General features: G+C 43.3%; 2 protein-coding genes across 13 annotated transcripts in view; one reads left to right on the plus strand and one right to left on the minus strand.

Moving 5' to 3' along the window:
* Fcsk (fucose kinase) overlaps positions 1-20052 on the plus strand; it is a 36856-nt gene extending 16804 nt beyond the window's left edge. For 9 of the 12 annotated variants that reach the window (XM_047527924.1, XM_047527933.1, XM_047527935.1 and 6 more), the window contains 6 exons: positions 1-1574; positions 1718-1836; positions 7431-7641; positions 8735-8820; positions 11638-11862; positions 20008-20052. In XM_047527924.1, coding sequence (XP_047383880.1) covers positions 1-87 — 87 coding nt within the window. In that variant the 3' untranslated portion in view covers positions 88-1574; positions 1718-1836; positions 7431-7641; ... (1 more) ...; positions 11638-11862; positions 20008-20052. Of the gene's footprint in view, positions 1575-1717; positions 1837-7430; positions 7642-8734; positions 8821-11637; positions 11863-13299; positions 13714-20007 lie in introns of all 12 variants that reach the window. The other 3 variants (XM_047527928.1, XM_047527931.1, XM_047527932.1) reach the window with 3 other exon arrangements.
* Positions 974-22513, minus strand: part of Cog4 (component of oligomeric golgi complex 4) — a 27236-nt gene continuing 5696 nt past the window's right edge. Inside the window, exons 6-19 of the mRNA XM_047527937.1 lie at positions 21747-21852; positions 20817-20974; positions 19983-20041; positions 17669-17802; positions 14718-14836; positions 13524-13690; positions 12424-12589; positions 7425-7487; positions 3718-3834; positions 3085-3177; positions 2457-2540; positions 2148-2249; positions 1756-1884; positions 974-1545 (exon numbers count right to left, since the gene is read on the minus strand). Coding sequence (XP_047383893.1) covers positions 1411-1545; positions 1756-1884; positions 2148-2249; positions 2457-2540; positions 3085-3177; positions 3718-3834; positions 7425-7487; positions 12424-12589; positions 13524-13690; positions 14718-14836; positions 17669-17802; positions 19983-20041; positions 20817-20974; positions 21747-21852 — 1632 coding nt within the window. The 3' untranslated portion in view covers positions 974-1410. The remainder of the gene's footprint in view (positions 1546-1755; positions 1885-2147; positions 2250-2456; positions 2541-3084; positions 3178-3717; positions 3835-7424; positions 7488-12423; positions 12590-13523; positions 13691-14717; positions 14837-17668; positions 17803-19982; positions 20042-20816; positions 20975-21746; positions 21853-22513) is intronic.

Below are 22513 nucleotides of genomic sequence, written 5' to 3' on the forward strand. Positions count from 1 at the left end.
GGCCTTGGCAAATACAGCGTCCATCTGGTGGAAGTGGACACTCAGGGCCTGAGTCTGCAACTTCTAAGGAGTGAGGTCTCCTCCTGATGCCTTTCCATGAAGCTGAGCCCTCTGAAGCAGGCAACACCTGGAACTGCCTTTCCCTTCCCTCTTTCCCATGTGGGTCTACTATGCCCCCACTTACTTCTTTGCATCTGCTCCCAAAGGAAGCAAGACTTGGGCAAGTGAGGCAGTGCTCTGGGACATGACTGTAGATCCTGGTTGACAGTAGCTGAGGCTTGGCTTCTGCTCCATCTGGACTCAGGAAGTTTCTAAGCTGTGTCCTATATGGCCTTTACAAATCTCATGTTCCAGTGTAGGCCTTGGCCTTCTCTCCACTAGGACCCTGGAGGAAGGGGATAACAACCAACCATACCAAGTAGCTGGGGAATCCTTTGGCCTGTAGATGCCCTTTGAGACATTTCCTGTAACCTGTCTTTTAAGAGTTGTAGACATGCTTATCCCTAATTTCTCAGCTCTCCTGGGGGTGTGGGTTGTGAGGGTGGCTGTTCTGTGGGGTCCTGCAGCAATTTCCTATCCACCCAGGCCTTAACCAGCAACACTACAGACAGTGCCAAAGGACCCAGTGCCTGTGGGCAATGGCTTCTCAAGGTGGATATCTTGGAATAAATTCACTTTGCCCTTCATGATTGTCCTCAGAAAGCTCTTTCTTGTTCCTGCTGGGAGCCATTCCCACTTCTCTTGGCACTATAGGAAAATGGCCTTGGTGTGATTCAGCTTCTGGAGCTGAGGGTCTGAAATGGGGGTGAGGGTATAGGATTGAATGAGGGCTCCTGTGGTCATTTGAGTCCTGGAGGTGGCTGAGTATTGCGTTAAATGTGGGAGGAGGCTGAGGCTTTAGTCATTTAACTTCACTTTTCAGTACAACTGTGGTAGACCTGCCCTGCCTCAGAGCAGCCAGCCCTCCCTGGAACCAGCACACTGTGGCATCTTAGTAGTGTCTTTATTCTGATGTTTATTTGTAAACATCACAGCCTCTAGTCAAACCTAATTCCCAAGTCCCCAGATGAACCCAGGTCCTCCAAGGCTGGCAGGGGCAGCATGTTTGCTGCAGTGTTTGTGGGTAAGAGAATGACCACCCACACAGAAGGCTAGCCTAGGCCACATGCTGCCTGTCTTGGCTCTCCCCACCTCTCTTGGTGGGGAAAAGCTGTTCCCAGAGCACCACCCAGCTAGGTCTGAGGGCCAAGAATGGACTAAGTCTAGGCCTTGTTTTCTACTATCCATAGTTGAATGGTCCTGAGCTGTCAAGAGTTCCAGAAGCCAGAGGGCCTCATGTAGCTTCTCAGCTATGGCTACTGAGGAACCAGTCCTTGAAGTGTGATGGGCTGGCTGGGCTCACTCTGGCAGCTATAGGCGCAGCCTTTTGATGTCCTCACTGCGGAAGTCTATTCGCAGAGCCAGCACCTGGCGCACTTCAGCAGGGGTGAGGCGCCATGTCAATGGGCCAGAGTTGGCACCCCAGTAATCCAGGATCTCGGTCACCTGTGGGGAAGAACAAACCACTCAGCAAGGTGAGGGCTATCCTGAGGGCCCTGGGCTCCACCAAGCGCAAAGCAGGGTACCTAGGAAGGGGAAGGTATCCCACAGGGTTGGGCTGCTAGCAGACATGAAGAAGTGGCAGGGATCCAAAATTTTGTTTTTTGCCTCTTTCCAGTCATCTTTTCTTGGCTAGGCTGAGAAAGCTCCACATACCCGCTCCAGATTGAGGATTGTGGCCATCTGGGAGAGCCGGGCAAACTTGTCCCTGATGGTCCAGGTTGTCACCGTGGTAAGGTAGGCAATGAGTGACCTCAGTTCTTTGTCAAATTGCAGACCACCCAGCTACAGGAGAACACAAGCCAACACTGGTTAAGGCCTAGCCCTGTGGACAAGCAGTGCTAGTCTCCAGTCACCCTGAACTGAGAAGCAAGGCCAGCTGGGCTTCAGGCAGTGCTGTATGGCTCTTTTGCTCTAGGGCATCAGAAGCCAGGGCAGGACTGGGCCCAGAAATGCAGGGCCTGTGGCAGAGAGGATTCAAGTTTTAGGGTGGCATGACTTACTTCTTCAGAAGATGGAGGTGTGAATTTGTGCTCCCTTGACCTTACCCGGTTAAAGGTGGATTTCAGCACCACTTTCTCCAACTCGACGGCAACAAGGCTGGTCATGAGGCTGGTCAGGCTGTCATAGATGACTGGGGACAGGCTGGCCTGCACAGAGGCGTGGTATCAGTGAAGTCCTACCTAGCCCCTCTGCCCCTCACTGGAGTCTTCAGCAGAGGGGGATAGTTACATAAGACCATGGGTGAGTGTTTCCAAGGCTGGGGCCCTGAAGGGCTTTCAGAGTTGGCAGTAGGTGTGATAAGCCATAAACAGTGATATAGGCAGAGATGAGTAGTTCCCTAAGCCCCCACTCACCTTGAACTCTGCCATCTGTTGTTCCAGGTTAAGGATGAACTGTTGTACCCAAGGGTCATTGGCCTCATAGTCATTGAATTCTTCCTATTGTCACAAAGCAAGGGGGGGTCAACATGGACCTCTAAGAAGTACCATTTATTCCCACCCCTTCTTTACTCCTCAATGAAAACAATGTAAGAGGTCCTTCCTCTCTAGTTTCTGACTCCTCCAGTTCAGAACCAGCTTGTCTGCCAGGCTGGCAGAACTGCTGCATCACACCTTTAGCCAGTGAAGAGCCCCAGGCTGTGGAGCAGTGACAGACTGCGGCAAGGCTCCTGGCCGTCTGTTCCCTCCTGCAGCTCATGTTTTACAGGAGTGACATCACTAGGCTAGGGGGAAAAAAACCTCTTAAGTCTAAGAGGTGGGGCAAAAAGAGCCTGAATAAAAAGAGATGTCAGGTCCAGGCAAACTCCCTTCACATTGTCTCTGATGCAGCAACAAACTGTTTCTCAGGAGGAACCTAGTCTTCGAGAGGGAGGCATCTGGGCAGCACACATAAGGTCTAGTGTGCTCAGATGGCTCCACAGCCCTCCCACTGGGGTGGGGGAGGGGTAAGCCTGGGCTTGTGGACTGCAGTGGTCAGGCTGACCTCCTCGATGTTGTGGGAGACAGAGAGAAAGGTGTTGATCCAAGGCTGCACCTGTGGTTTGACTGCTGTGCTGTTGAGTTCCGTCAGCCCTTCCTACACAATGACAGGACAGAGACACATCAGTCACACATGCCCCACCTCTTCTAGTTCTCTTCCAACCCTCCCTCAAGAGGGCACTCTTATACCTCTGAGACCCTGTGGGTAGCAGAGTGATCATGCTTATAAAAGGATCCAAGAACAAAGTGTCCTTTTCCAGATCTGTGCAGGTTCAGGATGAGATCCTGAGGTTGTTCTAGTAAACTCTCAAAAGAGGATTTCATGGTGCCTGGTGCTTGGCAGCACCTGTGACTAAGGGCAAACAGCAAGGCAGAGTAACCTTGTGGTAACTCGGAGCATCTTTCTGAAGTACCAACTGGAGACTCTAGAGCTGGCTTGTCAATGTAACAACTGCATTGCTGAAAAATCAGTGGGGCCTTTAGTCTCAGGGATTCACATAACTTCAGTGGCTTACATGCTATTCCCTCACTGTTCTTCCCATTTCCTTGCACACGAGTTCACAGTAAGCCAGTTAAGAGTCTTCTCAGAGTAGCGCTCAAGTTCAGGATTCACGCAGCAGCTCAACCTGGGACTTACCTGCAGAAGGTCTCGGAATTTGTTGGACACAGCAGCCAAGTCAGAAAGGCAGCTGTCAAACTTGGCCTGGGCCTGCTCACCTCCAATGCCCTGGCTGAACAGCTTGGTGCAGTCACTCTAGGGGAGATCACAGCTTTAGACTACTAAGCATGCCCATGCCATGGAGTGGGAATGTGAGGAGGGGCAGAGGAGGGCAATATGTAACCAGCCATCTCTCCTCCTCCAGCCTTTTTATTTTGGGGGCAGGGTACTGGGGATTTAACTCAGGGGTGCTTTACCACAGAGCCATATCCCAGCCCTTTTAAAAATTCTGAGATGGGGTCTTGCTAACTTGCTTAGGGTCTCATAAGTTGCTGAGATTGGTCTTGAACTCGTGATCCTCCTGCTTTAGCCTCCCGAGTTGCTGGGTTACAGGCATGTGCCACTGCACCTGGCTTCTCCAGCCTTCTCTATGAGCAGCTTTGACCTGTTCTAGGCAAAAGCCCTCATGGCCTTCAAAAAACCTGAGTTCCATTGTGGTGGCTCTCCACTTGGCTCCTAATTCCTACTGCAATATGGGGGTTGGGGGCGTATCAGTGTCAGGGGAGGTGAAGAAGAAACATGCCAGACATTTTTTATACCTTCAGAGCCAGATATTTCAAGGTTCAAGTCCTGGATCAGCCATGTATTTGGTGAGTGACCTTGGACAAATGATTTAAAGTTTCTGAGCTTCAATTTCCCTGTCTATAAAACAGGAACACTGATTCCTGTTCCCCTGGTGGTTGTGAATTGTATGAGATGAAGAACAAAGTGCTTAGCCAGTGCCTGGTGCACAGTAAGCATGAAGGAGACACTCACTGTTGTTATTTTGTGGTACTGGGAATTGAAACTGTGGGATCCTTTACCCCTAAGGAACATTTACAGCCCTTTTTTCTTTTGACACAGGTTTTTGTTGTTGTTAAATATTTTTTTTAGTTGTAGATGACTCAATACCTTTATTTTATTTATTTATTTTTATGTGGTGCTGAGAGTTGAACCCAGTGCCTTGAGTGTGATAGGCACTCAAGCTACAACCCCAGCAAGGGTCTTGCTAAGTTGTTAATGCTGGCCTCAAACTTGAGATCCTCCTGTTTCAGCCTCCTGAATTACTCAAATCATAAGCATGTGTCACCATGCCTGGCTGACACTATTATTGCTATAGTTTTACCTCTTCAGCATTTAGGTCTGACTTTCAAAAGGAAATGGTCATAGCTAAGATTTAACTAAGGCATAGAGAATTTAATAACTTACCAAGGCCATAGTAGGTTTTGGAGCTGGGATTGTAGCTCAGGAATTTTGGCTTTAGGGTGTTTGTTCCTAATCACTGCACTACAGCCCAGGTGTAGAGCACTCCACAGGGGTCCTACTTGAAGCTCATGGTGTTTTGGGTTTCCAGGAGCTGCACACACTTCTTACAGTAGTCCTTAGAAAGTCTGTGCTGTTTTGGCTATAGTAGAAGCAGTGTGGAAAGCTGCAAAGGGACTGGTCTATCAAGCAGCAGACCCAGTTCCCACAGCAGCTCCCACACTCAGCCTGTAACTAGCCTGTTCACTTCATCTGGAAATGGACATCAGCCCACTGGACCTGCCTCTCTCAAAGGGCTGCTGATGGGGCTGAGAAATTTATGGGAAATCCCCCCTGGTTTTTGCTATCCTCCTTTTCTTTCATTTGGTTAATTCTACCTCTCAGTTATGAATGTCTAACATTTCCTAAGATTTAACTTCAAAATCCAACAGACTGATAAGGATGAAGCCAGGCAAGATGTGGAGGCACATGTCTGTAACCCTACTGGCTGGGAAGGCTGAGGCAGGGTAATCGCAAGTTGAAGGCCAGCGTCAGCAACTTAGCAAGACCCTGTCTTAAAATAAAAAACAAAAAGGGCTGGGGATGTAGCTCAGTGGTAAAGTGCCCCTGGGTTAAAACTCCATTACCAAAATCAAACAAAACAAATTAAAAAAAAAATAAATAAAACCCAAACAGGATGACTCTAAGAATATAATCTAAAGTGCTATGACTTAAAAACAATGCTGAAAGCCTCCTTGTTAAACACATATGACATAACAGACACAATGTTATTGGTACATTGTGAGCATCACCTTATTTTATTCCATTTGAGAGCCTTCTTGGGGTGAATTCCTAACTTAGTCCATATCTCCATGTTCTGAGTCAGGAACTCTGTTAGCTAGTAGGCCTGTGTGGTGGTTCCAGCCTCTTCCTCAGTCTGCACAACCCCCACTTCACAATAGCTTGTGCAAGCAGCCCTTTCCCTCTGCTGCAAAGCCTCTACCTCTGTAGTAGTGCCCACTGCAGGAAGGACCCAGCCTCCTTCCTTTCCCAGAGGCTGAGTCTAGGAGTGGGGAAGAATTGGGCACCTCATTTCCTAATATTTAACAAGGTGATTGATGCATGCTGTTATTCTTGTTTTGTTTTTTTTGTACTAGGGATTGAACCCAGAGGTGCTTTACCATATCCCCAGTCCTTTTTATTTATTTTTTTTTGCAGTAGGGGGATCGAACTCAGGGCCTTGTGCTTGTGAGGCAAGCACTGTACCAGCTGAACTATCTCCCCAGCCCTCCTTTTTATTTTTTGAGACAGGGTCTCTTTCTCTCTCTCTCTTTCTTTTTTTGGATACTGGGGATTGAACGCAGGGGCACTTGACCACTAAGCCACATCCCTAGCCCTATTTTGTATTTTATTTTAGTGGTTTGGCACTTTCTAAGTTGCTGAGGCTGATTCTCCTGCCTTAGCCTCTGGGGCCGCTGGGATTACAGGCATGTGCCACTGTGCCGGCTGAGACAGGGTCTTTCTTAAATTGCTTAGAGCCTCACTTAGTTGCTGAGGCTGCACAATTTCAATTCTCCTTCCTCAGCCTCTTAAGGGACTGGGATTACAGACATGCACCACCATGCCAGCCATGCTGTTATTTTTAACTATTATTATAATTAATAAGTACCACTGAATGCCTTGTCTGTATCAGGTGCCTTATATTATTGTATTCATTTGACTATAACTTCCTGTGGGGAAGAAGTTATGATTCCTGTCTAAAAAGTGAGGAGACTGAGGCTTAGGAAGGTTACTGAACTTGCCTAAGGCCACACAACTGGTTAGCAGTCAAGTGGAGATTTGAATTCCACAGTATACGACTTCAAAGCCCATGAAATTTCTCCTCTACTTTGCTGGCTTCCTTTAAAATAACAGCAGCTAAAAAAGTTAGCAAATAAAAACCCAGCTACTAGCTTGGAACAGGTTTTGGGATTTCTTATCTAATGTCATATCCACAGAAAGCTTTGTCATTAAAATAGTGCACTTTTTTGTGAAGTATTTTCACCCTGTTTTTCATTAGGCCACTGAACAAACCCAAAAGTACAGCAGGGTAGAGATTTGTATCTCATTTCATAGATGAGAAAACTAAGGTTCAGAGAACTGAGGCTCAGAGTTAAGGGACTTGGCTAAGGTCATATGCCAAATATGAGCTGGAAGATCTAATGTGAATTCTGGTCTTCCAACTCACGGATGGCGCTTTCCCCATGGTCCACAGATGCCTTGTTATCATGACAATCACTAATGACTCTCTCTAAGTATGGTTCTATTTGAGAGAATGCTCCAGTCCCCGCCAGGATGAGTATAGGGCTCTTTCTCAAAATGGCAAGCTACCGCTGTTAAAAGCTGACAGGCAATTTCCCTTGTACCTCCAGAGTCTTCTTCAGAGTGGAGATGTTTTCACTGCAGACTTCCACATTGTTCAGAGTCACCTGGGAGATGAAGAAGGAAAAATGTGAGGTCCTGTTCATTGGGCTTGCTGCCTACTTCAATGCCAGACTGGCTGACAGTTGCATTCCATGAGGCTCAGAGAGGGCTGCTAGAGTTCAGACTCCTGCTAAGAAAAGCCTGCATCACTGTCATCAGGTAGGATGCTTAGGTCTTGAACTGGGTAGAGTGGTGAGCCAGGCTCACCCTTTCCCATGCCTGATGCAAAGACAGCAAAGCATCAGGACTGTAGTGATAGAGAGCCCAGTTTCCAGGTGTTTTTGCTCCATGTTACTTACAGAACAGAAATGACACATACACAGATCTGGGATAAGTCCTGGCCTCCAAATTAGCAATCCTGGGTTAGGGATATAAGGTCTGACATTCATTAAACAAGGGCTTCCAGAGACCTGTTACCCAGTAGGTATTTTTTCATCTATTATCCCACTAACCCTACTGAATACCCACCTCAAATTATTATCAGGCCTTGTTTATAGGAGAAGGAAATGAGAATCCTCAGAAGGTAAAATAGTTTACCAAGGTCAGCCGACATTTACTGACTAAATATTTATTGAGCACTTGCTATGGGCCATGCACTGGGGACATTTGGGGAGAAAGCAGTTCAGTTCATCAAACAGACAAAATCTACCCCCTCAGGGCAGGGGAATAGCTCAGTGGTAGAGTGTGTGCTTACAATGTGTGAGGGTTGGGTTCAATTCCCAGTGCATATGCACGTATACACAGAGCAAAGCTCAACACAGCACACTACCACCCTCTACCATGGAGTTGACATTCCTGAAGGGAAAGCTAAAAGTAAACAAATGTATGTATTACATAATGTCAAGTGGTGATAAATACTATGAAGAAAATAAAACAGGTATGGGGACAGAAACTCAAGAGTGATGAGGCTGGTTGGGTACAGTGGTGCGTGCCTGTAATCCCAGCGGCTCTAGAGGCTGAGGTCCTAAGCAACTCAGTGAGACCCTGTCTCTAAATAAATACAAAAAAAAAAGGGCTACGGATGTGGCTCAGTGGTTAAGTGCCCCTGGGTTTATTCCTACCAAAAAAAAAAAAAGTGACAAGGCCACATGTTTGGAACTAGGATTAAAATTAGAATTCAGGGGTCCGCACTCTGGGCTGAGAGCTCCTTCTTTTACTACTTGGCCCTAGTGACTAGGAACAGTATGTGACAAAAGTGATAATCAAGGCACCAACTGCTATAGCTACCTAAACGAAAGCAAAACTGCTTTAGTCTGCAGAATTCAAGAAAGGCTCTGTGGCAGAGTTGGTAGCTGTGTTGAACTTGCAAGGCTGATACGGTTCTGAGAAGAGATGAGGGTAAGTATACTTCTATACCCCATCAGCCTCTCTCCAGCTCACTGTTCTATGTGATGTGTGTGTGTACTGCTAGGCCTCCTACATGCTAGACAAGCTATATATCACCTTGCTACACTCTCCAGCCCACTGATATTTTTTCAGAGTACATAGTTTTCTGATATTATCTAATATGTTTCTTATCTGCCTTTTCCATTAGAATGAGGTCCATGAGGGCAGGATCTAGCCTGTTTTCACCACCACTATATCTCTAGTACAGTACTATTTGACTTCTTGATAATGGAACGATTCTAAATCTGCACTGTCTAGTATACCATCCCCTTGCTGTATGTGGTTACTGAGCACTTGAAATGTGGTTTGCATGAGTCAGGGACTCGACTTTTAAATGTAACTTTATTTTTTTTAAATTTTTTTATTTTTTTGGTGGTGCTGGGGTTTGAACCCAGGGCCTTGACAGGCAAGCACTCTACCAGCTGAGCTATATACCCAGCCCTAAATGTAACTTTAAATTTTTAAAGACTTTTATTTATTTACTTATTTTTGCAGTATTGAGGATTGAACCCAGGGGTACTCTACCACTGAGGTATATCCTTAGACCTTTTTATCTTTTGAGACAAGAGTGTTACTAAGTTGCTCAGAATCATGGGCATCTGCCACTACACTCAGATTAAATGTAAATTTGTTTATTTATTTTTAGTTTTAAATGTAAACTTAAATAGCCACTTGTGGCTAGCAGCTATATGTTGGGCAGCTCAGCTCTAGAACCCAGGACAGTGCCTGACATATAGGAGTTTATCAATCAGTTTTTGTTGAATGAGTAAATGAAAGAATGCACTCTGGAAAAGGGATAATATAAGAAAATGCAGAGGGGCAGAAAAACCCTGAAATATTTTGGGGACTAACAGTCAGTTCACAGATACATAGGGAGTGACAAAGACACAGATCTGCATAGGTAAATGAGGTCTGACTAGGACTTTAAGTGCTGTGCTGAATAGCTGGTCCTTTGTTCTGTGGTCAGTGAGATGGCACTGAGGACTCTTCAGAGAAAGGTGGATGCAGCTGAGTGTAATCCCAGCGACTTGGGAAGCTGAGGTAGGAGGATCACAAGTTTTAAGGCCAGCCTAGGGAACTTATCAGGACCCTGTCTCAAAAATAAAGCAAAAAGGTGGGCTGGGGAGATAGCTCAGTTGGTAGAGTGCTTGCCTTGCAAGCACAAGACCCTGGGTTCAATCCCCAGCACCACAAACAAAATAAAACAAAAAACAAAAAGGCTAGGAATGTAGCTCAGAGGTACTTGCCTAGTATGTGTAAGACCCTGGATTCAATCTCCAGTACTATAAGAAAAGAGAAAGGAAGGATGGAAGGAAGGAGAGACAGAAAGCTAAATGCCACATAAGCACAGCTGTGGTCTGCAAATACTAGTATAGAGACTGTGAGTAGGAGCAATTTGAGAGGTCTCAATGTCTCTAGACTAGTCTGCTGGTGGCATGGCCAAGAGGGCACAGTAGGGAGGAGCCATGAATCAGAAATGTAAGGATTTCAAGGTAAAAGGAGAATCCCAGAACTCCAGCCACTGAGATTGGGAAGTCCTTCTTCAGACTGCTTCCCTTGTTGGCTTCTTGCAGTCAATACTGAAGAATCACACTGTTGACAGTGCTGCTTAGGTCACTCTGGGCATGAAGGGATAAAGCTAAAGATGCCACAATGCAAACCTGCTTACATCATAAGTTTCCAGAGAAATAACTGCACTGTCATGACAGCTGAAGGATGAAGGCCACAACAAAAATGTTTCCAAGGCATTTAAGGACACTAAAATAACTGTCATAAGAGGAAAATGGATCTGAATTCAGATGGTATTGATTTCAAAGTTTCCCTTGTACTGACAATCCTTGTAAGCATGGATTCACTGGGCTTATCCTGCTCATGAAAAATGGTATGTCAGTACAGTTGGGGAATTCATTCTGATAGCCCAAATGAATCAAAGTGACATAAAAGGTAGGCTCTGTGGTGGGAGTGATGACATTTTTAAGTGTCTGGCATAAGGAAATTTGTCATCAAGCATTAAGTACCACCTTTCTTTTTGGCCTTATCTTCTGGATCCTCCAACAGTGAAGCTTTCTGAATGGGGAGTGCTCACAGAGCAAGGAATGAGTGAAGGCTTACTGGACAGCCTTGAGGATGTGTGTAGTCAAGTGGTGGAAAACAGGACTGGAAAGTCAGAATGGGTTAGAGAATGGGTTAGACTTGGGAAGACTTAAATAGATGAACCAAGTAAAGACATCTAACTTTCATGTGGTAGGCAGCAAAAAGCCAGTGAAAGGTTCTGCACACAGAAATGAATAGTTCTGTGAAAAAAGACAAAAAGAGAAAAATAGAAAAAATAAGAAATTTAAATCATTCATGATGCTGGTTGCTCAAAAATTTGGCAAAGTTCTCCAGATGTACCACATTTCACAGGTAAAAATTTCTTGGAGCTAATCCTCTTTTCTGGCAACATCCCAAATTAACAGAACTCATGCCAGGGAAAATACTTTCAATGACAAGAGTGAGTGGGGCTGCTTAAACAGTCTTCACACTGGATGTGTCTGACGGACTGGTTAATGTGATTCCCCTGCACAGGGGCAAGGTAGATTTTAGTAAGTTAGGAGACTTCTGTCACTAAAAGCAACAGCTCTGAACTCTTTTGGGGTCACAGACCCCTTTAATAATCTGATATAGACTAAGGACTTCACTTCTAGGAAAAGGTATGTACACAATTTTAAATCTATCCCCATCTATGGACTGTTGATGGAGAGCTTTGCTGTTGGGTATTTCCTTCAGTCTCTGAGCCTCAGAAGCCAACTCAGAAGCTAGCCAATGTGAAGGATGAAGTACAATGGACTCATGACAGTGCTGTTACCACTCAGGCCAAGCGGAATGTGTCAGAGAGGTCTGATAATGAGCTTCAGAGTCCTGTGTTCCCAGTGACTCATCATGAACTCGCTACTACCCTGTATAAATCCTTTCATCTTCCATGCTTCTCCTTTTTCAGCTGTCACAAAACTGGTAAGACTCACTGCTTCAACTGTATCTGTCATTCATATTAAGCAGCTAAGGGCTATAACAGGGTCACCTTTCCAGAGGAATGTGCTAGAAAAGCAGTCTTGGTAGGCCTAAAGCATTAGCACCTACTCCTTCTGTGGGCCTCTCCTCAGAGAGGCAGACTGGAGGCCTGACAGATGTTAGTTGATTTTGTGGCAGATGCACACCAAACTGGACACCCAGTGGGACCCCTGAAGTACTAGGCAGAGGTCTTGGAAAGCTGAGGAGCCCAGTCTTCCAGCATGGAAAGGTGCATATCTAGGCTGGGGGTGTGGCTCAGTGGTAGGGTGCTTGCCCAGCATGTGTGAGGCCTTGGGTTCAATCCCCAGCACTGACTTACCCCCTCCAAAAGAGGCATGTCAGGCTGCTCAGAGTAGGTCCCTGGATAAGAATCTCTTAGAGGAGATTTTCTGTATAGATACTAAAGGCAAAGTCTTCACTTTGAGGCTTTTTATACTGTGGCTTAGAGGTAACAGTTCAACCTATCAAGAAAAACTGACCCAGCTGGATCTCTGGGTTACCTACCAGAAAGGACAGCTTGGCTTCATCAGTGCTCTCGATGCCTTTTGTGTCAAATTTGCCCTGTTGGAGGCTGCTGTGCATGATGTTCACGGCACTTGTCACCCCACGCTGGATGTCCTGTAAGGTGGTGGCTGGGAAGCCTATCCGCAGCTTGTTACACAAAACATCCCTGCGGGGTAGAATGGCATATGGGGAGTAACAGTGCTCAACCTGGCCTCCAGGACAGTAGAAATGAAGTGTCCACAACCCTAACCCAGCAGCACCATTTACTTTCTGGGAAGATAACCAATCTTGTAGAACACTATAGGAGACCTTAGGAGCCAGGGTATGACAGTGACCCATACTCCCTCAAGGATACAAAAATATACAGAGGAGATTGGACTTTTTTTTCCCAATGATGAGACACCAATTTATTCAGTAGCAGAGTTGGGGGAAGGGGAAGGAAGGATCCAGCTTCTGGTCAGTAGATGCACTGTCAATTCTACAATGCTATTGATGATGTCATTGTAGTTGTCCCTTTAGCCAATTTACTTCTAATGAGGCTTTCAGTTATCACTACTGAGCTCCAACAAAGAGGAGGTAGTATAGTTTATTGAAAGGCAGTACCATGTAGGTGTTGAGAGGAAAGGTTTGAATCAGTTTTGGACTCTATTCTGTCACTTATGGGGTGGGTAATCTTTGACATACAGGTACAATCTTGTTAAGCCCCAGTTTCCCACATCTACAAAATATAGCTAACAGTTCTTACCTCATAGGGTTGTTACAGAACTAAAAAGGAGTAAGGAATTAGCAGTGCCTGGCTTGCATAAATAGTAACTATGATCATTATTATAACTACTGTCTTCACCTGATTCACCTCTTTTCCTTCTTGGGTTTCAGGCCAATGATCCCTTCATCCCAGTGGAGGGAACAGAAATGGCACTTAATTGGCACTTAAGGTTGACAGACATCTGCTGGGAGCCAAGGATGTTGTGTTAAAGATAGGGGTTTATAGCTTATACAGAACTGAACTAGAAACATAAAGAAAATTAAGAAACAAATAGGTTCAGGAATCAACCACTACTAGGACCTTTATGCCTGAGGAGAAAGGGAGTCAACTGTACCTGAAGTCAGCCTCTAGTTCTGTGGTGGCAAGGTTGATCATGGCACAGAGACAGTCGATGCTGGAACTGGATAGAGCCCGCCCAATGCACTTCTTAACAATGTAGAAGACATCATCTACCATGCTGGATGTCAACTGACCCTTCTCATAGGTATCAAGAGCCACAGCCTACCCCAAAAACAAAACACTCAGTGAGTATTCCCGTTCTGCATGTCATGTGCCAGATGGTTCTGGTTGTACAGCCCTGGCTTTGCTCTCTTTTCTATAACTTGCCCATGTTTCTCACAACATGGAATATATATATATATATATATATATTTTTTGGGGGTACCCGGAATTGAACTAGGGGGACTTAAGCATCAAACCACACCCCCAACCCTTTTTTGCATTTTTATTTAGAGACAGGGTCTCACTGAGTTGCTTAGTGCCTTGCTAAGTTGCTGAGGCTGGCTTTGAACTCTTGATCCTCCTGACTCAGCCTCCTCCCAAGCTACTGGGATTACAGGCATGGCCACTGCGCTCAGAGTAATATGGCATATTGTCACAAGTTTGCCAAACTAGCTAGCTTACCTATTGATTACTACATCAGGAAATTTAACATTGAGGGCCTTTGTCTTGGAAACATCCATCACCTAGGATATCAGACATAGGAGGCCCTACTTCCCCAAGGCTCCTCACCCACAAACCTCTAGGAAGGTTGGGAACAAGTAGGCTCCCTTGGGAGCTGAGCTCTTCTTTTGTATTCTTTGGGAAAGAAGTTCCAACTGTGTGTATGAAGAGTTATGACAAGAGTATAGTAAGAACCATATAAAGCAGTGCCACTCAGTCCACATGTAAAATTATTCTTAAAGCAGGACCAAGCCTGGCACAGTGGCACATGCCTATAATCCCAGTGGGTCAGGAAGCTGAGGCAGGAGGATTGCAAGTTCAAAGCTAACTTTGGCAACTCAGTGAGGCACTGAGCAATTCAGTGAGACTCCATGTCTAAATAAAATGCAAAAAAGGACTGAGGATATGGCTCGGTAGTTAAGTGCCCTGCTTCAATCCCTGGTTCCAAAATAATTAAATTAATAATAATAATAATAATAATAAAAATAAATAAAAAGCAGGACCAAGAAACATGATAGGACTCAGCTACTTCCTTTAGCTTAACTTCTTGGGATAAGCAGCCCCATAGATTTGTCCTTTGTCCTACCTTATTGACAGTCTCTCTCATGAAGTACTCCTCCATGGTAATATACAAGCCAATTAGTTCCTGCATGGTACAGCTCAGTAGGCAGTTATTGAGGAGTTTGTCCAGGCACTTCTGGTGCTCTAGGGGACAGCAAAGACATGAATACTCATTTTCTTTCCCCAAGGGAATGGGAGCAACTTTTTTCATTTTTTTAAGGTTCCTTTTTAATTTTTGTTCCAAATAGGTACATGGTTTTACATAGTTATAATCAGTACAAATGCAATTTTTATTTTGCTTTAAAAATTATATTTTCCAAGTTTCTATAGGCCTTTATTTTTTCTTCACTTTAGCTTACTTTTTTTGGTACTGGGGATTGAACCCAAGGGAGTTTTATCAATGAGCTACATCCCTAACCCTTTTTATTTTGAGATGGAGCCTTGCTAAGTTGCCCAGGTTGGCCTTAAACTTGCCAAGGTTAGTTCAAATTTGTGATCTTCCTGTTTCAGCCTCCTGAGTCACTGGGATTACAGGAGTATGCCACTATGCCTGGCTTAATTTATCATTTTTTTTCCCCTCTGTGGTATTGTGAATTGTACCCAGGGTTTCACACATGCTAGGCAAGCACTCTACCACTGAGACTATATCCCTAGCACTGAGGCTGAGGCTGGCTTTGAACTTGTGATCCTCCTGCCTCAGCTTCCTGGGATTATAGGTGTATGCCTCTGCGCATGGCTAGCTTACTTATTCTTAATGGTTATGCAGATAATCCATATTATTTTAACCAGTCTTCTGTTTTTAGACATCTGGGTTATTGCCAAATGTTTTGCCACTATTAGAGATAATAGGAGATCATAGTAATTGGGAGGCAACAGTGTAGACTTTGGTATAAACAACTTTTTACTCCATTTTTATTATTCCCCTAGGATTAATTACTAGGGGTCAAAAGATACAGGTTTCCAGGGCAAAGACTGAAATATATTGGATACAGACCATTTCATTCAATAAACTGGCACTATTCAATAGGAGTTTCTGTGATGATGAAATATTCTATATTTATGTTGTCCAATATCCTAGCCAACAGCCATGGCAGCTACTAAGTACTTCAAATGTAGTTAATGGGATTGAGGAGCTAAAGTTTAAAATATAATTTTAATTAAATTTGAATTTCAATGGTTACATGTGGCTGCTGGCTACTATATTGGACAACATAGCTTTAAACAGTATGAACATTGATGAGCACCAAACTCCTAATGAGAATACATCTGCCTTTAAATGCTGATTCAGTAAATTCCTTGCCACATCCTATTGGTACAATCCAAGTAGAGTGCCAAAGACACTGGATAGGTCTCAAATCCCCAGTTTAGGAACCCTGAAGATACTTGTTCAGCAGGAATTTGAAGATTATTTTTTTAAAGAAGACAATGTCTCAATGGGGTCCCAGGCTGGTTTGAACATCCAGGCTCAAGCCTTAGTGTCCCATGTATCTGGGACTAAAGGCATGCACCACTGCATTGGGAAAATGGTCATCTTTTTTTTTTTGCAGTGTTGGGGACTGACCCCAGGGCCTTGTGCATGCAAGGCAAACACTACCAACTGAGCTATATCCCCAGCCCAAAATGGTCATGTTAAAAACCTGGAGAGTCAGGTGGGCACAGTAGTCTATGCCTCTAGTCCCAGCTACTCAGGAGGTGGAGGAGGGAAGATCCCTTGAACCCAGGAGTTGGAGACCAACCCAGGCAACATAGTGAGACTCCATTTCAAAACAGCAACAGCAACAAGTAGTACTGGAGAATCAATCTGTAAGTGAAGTTAGACTGTGCCCCATGTTTTTTCAATTGTCATTTATCCCTTCAAAAATTGTGAGTAGTGGAGCTGGGCATGGTGGTTCACTACTATAATCCCAGCAACTGAGGAGGCTGAGGCCCTAAACAACTTAGCAGGACTCTATCTCAAAATAAAATATAAAACAGGGCTGGGGATGTAGCTCAGTGGCAGAGTGCCTCTGGGTTCAATCCCCAGTACCTTTCCTCAAAAAAAAAAAAAAAAAAAAAAAAATTGTGAGTGATAGAACTAGAAGGCTGGGGATAAAAACTTCCTCTGCATTATATATTTTTAAAACATTTTATTGAGGTATAATTTACAAATTTATCTACTATATACATATAATTCAATGATTTTAAATAACTTTATAGATTGTGCAATAATTTCCACAATCAAGTTTTGTAATATGTCTTGTTTTTTTCTTTTTTTTATTGTTGGGAATCAAACCCAGGACCTCACACATGCCATGGAAGTGCCCTAACACTAAGCCATATCCCTGGCCGAAGGTTTTTTTGTTTTGTTTTGTTTTGTTTTTTGGTACTGGCGATTGAACTCAGGGGCACTCAACCACTGAGCCACATCCCCAGCCCTATTTTTGTATTTTATTTAGAGACAGGGTCTTACTGAGTTGCTTAGTGACTCACTTTTGCTGAGGCTGGCTTTGAACTCATGATTCTCCTGCCTCAGCCTCCCCAGCCGCTGGGATTACAGGCATGTGCCACGGCACACGGTGTGGCCCTAATTTTTATAACATTTCTATCATTCCCCAAAGTTTCCTGGTCCAGTTAAATAAGTCTTTTTGTAATATTTAAACTATCTATCATGTGCACATCTCCACAAATCTAACAATGAAACTAAACCAGAGCTGTCATAAAGCTATACGTAGGGGAAAGACCAGAGGCAAATCATTTAAACTGAGCATCAGTTTTCCTTGCCTATAAAATATTAAGATGGCCCCTAAAGGTCCAGTCTATTTCTAAGCCATGGTGCACTGAAATTTCTTCCTGAGAGTCAATTTGGCTAGAGACCCATAGAAGCTAACAAGTCGTAGTTATTTCCTTAGTAGGAAATCTGTGGCTTAACTATGAGAAAGAAGACAGTGTCAACTATTTAAGCCAGCCTGCCCAAAGATTATGGGGAACATGTTTTACCTTGCTTTACTTCTTCTGAGGCCATGGAGTCCCCCACCTCAAAATCCGAGCTGATCCTCTTCCTGAGGAAGCGTAGGTACAGCTCACTACGGGCATTCATTAAAGTGACCTCAGTCAGGATGGGGTCCAGTTCCCTGAGACACACAAGGCAGAAAGAATAAAGGATACTGGCTTCCCTCAAATAGAAGAGCTTCAGAGCAAAGATGGTCCTCAGATCCCCCTCCCCACTGGGACTATAAGGATCAGCTCTGCCAGATGGTCATCCTGACTCTGCTGGCCTGGCTATAATAGAGACAGCTGTCAACCACATTTTCCACTTATCTGTTTCACCTGCATCATTCATACTTAAGAATTCTGCCCTGGATAAATATTGGGTTGGGTTTTCTTTTGTGGTTTGAATAAAAATTATGCCATGTGAAAGAAAATATACTTCTCCAATCTCTAATTTAGCTACAGTAGGATTTTAGGATAAATCATTAAAATGTGTCCCACGCCCATGCATCCTGCCCAATGAATAGCCAAAACTATCCTGAAAAAACAAAATTGGAGGACTCACTTCTCAATTTCAAAACTTTCTAACAAAGCTCCAGCAATCAAGTCTATGTGGTACTGGCATAATGACAGACATGTAAATGGAGGAGAACTGAGAGTCCAGATGGTCAATTGATTTTCGATGACACTGCTAAGACAATTCAATAGGGAAAGAATGGTCTTTTTGACAAATATGCAGGGATAACTGACATCCACATGAAAAAGAATGAAGTTGAACCCCTATCTTGTATTACATACAAAAGCTTACTCCCTTTGCACACTGAGAGAACTTTTCAAAACATATATCTGGTCATATCATATGGTGTCCATAGCTCACAGGATATAAGACACTGAATAGCCTGTCTCTCTTTTTTTTTTTTTTTTTTTTTTTTTTTTTTTGTGGTGCTGGGGATTGAACCCAGGGCCTTGTGCTTGCGAGGCAAGCACTCTACCAACTGAGCTATATCCCCAGCCCTAGCCTGACTCTTAAGGACTTCTTCCTATTCGTTTCATTTTAGGCTCTCCCCAACACTCTGCACTTCAGCTACACTGGTTTTCTAAAGTGCATAGGACCTTTGCACATTTTCCCTACTCTATCTGGGACACTCTCCCTTTTTATTCCTATACACTCTCCAGATCTCAGATCTAAGGCCATTTCCTCGGGAATTCTTGCTGAAACTTCCTCAGATTAGGTTGCATCCCTTTATTACATGCTCTCCTATAACCTGTACTCAGTATATAATATTGGTTAACAGCATGAACTCTGTAGCCAAATTACTTGGATTCTATTTCTGGTTCTTTCACTGTTGACCCTGGGCACAACAATTTGCCTCTCCATGCTTTAGTTTCCTCATTTGTAAAATGTTTGAAGATTAAATAAGTGATTTACAACTGAGGGTAATTTTGTCCCCCACCCCACCCCAGTGGACTAGTAGCATCTAGTGGGTGGAGTCCAAGGATGCTGCTAATCATCTGATAATGCTCAGGACAGTACCCCTCAATAAAGAATAATCCAGCCCAAATACCAGTAATGTAGAGGCGAAGAAACCTAGCAGGGTTTGATCCTCAGCAAAAAAACAAAAACAAAACAAAACAAAACAAAAAAACAAATAACACCCCCACCTCCTGCCAGATTAAATAGCTTAATATTTAAGTCCTTAGAACAAACAGTTCCTGACATATAGTAAGCACCATATATGTGTTGGCTATTATTACTGTTCACTTGTTAGATTGTAGGTGTCACAAAGAAAAGAATTTTATCTGCTTTGCTCTGCTTCCTGCCATACAAGGACCAGTATCTGGAATATTATGTATAATCAGTAAAAATTTGATTGAATGAACATATTTTCTAATGTAATTTTCTTTTCTTTCCTTTTCTTTTGGTGTGGGGGCAGTGCTGGGGATTAAACCCAGGGGCTTGTCCATGCTAAAGACACACTCTACCACTGAACCACACCCCCCAACCTGGATTTTCTTTTAATAAGCATGTTTTACTTTTATTATAAAAAAGTAAAAGTTAAAAATTTTAGGGTAATAGTTACCTTTGGGGGAAAGGATGACGAAAATAATTTTGTAGGCTTCAAAAGTACTGATAATGATCTATTATTCTTTATGACTCACACAAACATTGTATAGATATTTGTATGATAGTTTTCATTACATAACAAGTAAGACCAATTGATAGAATATTTTAAAAACATAGACCACATTATAGCAGAGTAGTCTGAATTAGATATAACTATTAATTTAAACTCCTTTGGGCTGAAGAAAATCGGATGATTACCTTGGCTCGATTTTTTCTGTTGCAGAATTTCTCATCAAGTTGCTCTGGACAAGCCGGAACTGCAATACACCAAAAAAAAAAAAAAAAAAAAAAAAAAGAAGATAACCTTCCCCAGCACCCAAATATCTGCCTCTTGGCAGTTATTCCAAACTTCTAGCATGTAAGCATAAAGGTAAGCTTGCCAGGCATACCTTTCCTTTAAGCCAAAGGTAAGCTTCCAGAATAATGGGTCAAAGAGTAACTTTTGGTTTAGCTGCTAACACTTGCCTGTTATTGCATTTACAAGTAATGCCAGTAGCATTTCAATGGATTACTGTCTAGAGAAATCCAATGGATTACTGTCTACTCCATTAGTCTGGAGTTCTGGAAATACAATTGTATGAGGCTACTCCTATTTCTATGTGCTACTTTTACTTTCTCTGTTCAAAGCAATGTAAAAAATAAAATTCTGAATAAGCAAAGTTATGTTTAGCAATGAAAGAACTAAGGGGAAATTCAAAACAAATTACATAACACTCAATAGGACCTTAGGAAAGAAAATCCTCAAAATTTCACTAGAAGGTACTGTTGTAAATTCTGTAATAAAGAAGTGGTCTAATGTTTATGTTGTGTTCTTTTAGGAAGTTCTATTTCCTTCTCACTCTTGTAGTAAGGCCATCATTATCTTGATAGTATCCCAAGTTCAAAACAAGGTGGTAATGGACAAAATGCATGCCAGTCTGCATTTATTCTTTTATTCTATGCATCTTTTCTCATTTTTTCTCCTCCAGTTTATTCTACCCCGTATTCCTGGCTAAAACTGCTTCTAAACTGTTGATAGCTTCCCCAGCTCACCTGCTGGTGGTAGTCCCTCTGCTTGATGAACTTGTCTACCACCTTCTCTACTTGTCTGTCACATTCCACCTGAAGATACTTGATCAAGGTATAAAGTCTCCCTGGACCATAATAAGTCTCCACTATGGGTTGGTGAGTCTCCACAATGCGGGCAATCCCTAGAAGAAATGAAAGGTTTGAATTCCAAATATTTGTCTCATAAAATAAACTCCTTTCTCCCATCCTGGACTAACCCAGGTCTAACTCAATCCTTGTGGGTTGCTTCACCACACAAAATGAACATAAATAGTTGTAGTTGGTGCTGGGAGTTGTTAAACAAATTTGTTAAATATGTACAATGACTGGTATACTAACAAGCATTTGAGAATTTATATTGATAAATTAAATATACTTTTTTTTTTCTAGTGGCATCTCTGGAAATCAGGATCACTCTTTCCAATAATTTATTCTAGGGTTAAATTTACTCACAGAGCTATGTGTAGTGGCATATGCCTGTAATCCCAGCAACTAGGGAGACTGAGGCAGGAAGATTGCAAGTTTGAGTCCAGCCTCAGCAGCTAAGCAAGGTCTTAAGCAACTTAGTGAAACCCTATCTCAAAATAAAACAGTAAAAGGGCCAGGGACGTAGCTCAGTGGAAAGTGCTGCTGGGTTTCATCCCCAGTACCAACCAACCAATTAAAAAAAAGAAAGAAAAAAAATTGCTCATAGAATGTGGGTCTTGGGGACTGAGAAGGATCAAAATACTGTAGTGACTCTAACTAGTCTTGCTAATGAGATAAATCTAGAAGTTAATTCTTCAATAAATCAATGCACAGTAAACTGTAGGATTAGATTAAAGGCATCAGGCTAGAGGGGAGAGAAGACAGGCTAGCATGCAGGTGTCAGACAAAAATCTCTTTGGCCTCCTTAGGGTAGAGAAAGAGGCTTGCCTTCAAACAGGAGAGTGAGTGTGTCTGCGAAGATGACTGCAGCTCTTCGATCACTCATATCCGACCCTAGAACCAAAAGCAGGTTCTCCTCAGCTTTACTGGCCACCTGAAGAAAGCAGAAAATCCACATATATTTCTGACCAAAGATCAGTCTCAATTAGGTTTGTCTCAGTTTTCCAAAAAAGGCCTCTCATTGACTTTTTTACTCCCATGTCCCTTAGTGCTTGGAGGCTCAGGGAGCATGGAGAACCTCCCTTGGAGGGCTCTTGGCTGTGTGAGCTCAGGCAGGACAATGAACCTGAGAATGGTGGTAACTTTTTTTTCATTCATGGGGAAAAATAATAGTCTTTTCTTTGAAAATATGGACTGCCATTAGCCACCGGAGAGCCCTCAGTTTCAGTTTCTTCTCTAAGTATAGTTTGTTATTATTAACAGTGCTTTGTTGAGTCAGGACAAGGAATTTGGGTACTTGTGTACTGTGTAAGGATCTTTTAAGGGATTAAAAATAGAAGCCATTTCTAGGGACTTGGTGACAAAGTACACCATAGGGCTGGGGATGAGTGGTTGAGCACTTGCCTAGTACATGAAAGGACTTCAGCTGGATTCTCAGCACCAAAAACAAAAAACAAAAACAAACACACCAAAAATAAACAACAACAACAAAAATTCCATGGAACAGGGGATTCTCCCTTGGCTAATAGCAGTTCCTATTTTTAAAAAGAAGAAAAGCATTAAAGCCCTGAGTATTGAACTGAACCTTGTTTCCT

The sequence above is a fragment of the Sciurus carolinensis genome, chromosome 16 (genome assembly GCF_902686445.1).
Source record: "Sciurus carolinensis chromosome 16, mSciCar1.2, whole genome shotgun sequence".
Classification (NCBI taxonomy): domain Eukaryota; kingdom Metazoa; phylum Chordata; class Mammalia; order Rodentia; family Sciuridae; genus Sciurus; species Sciurus carolinensis.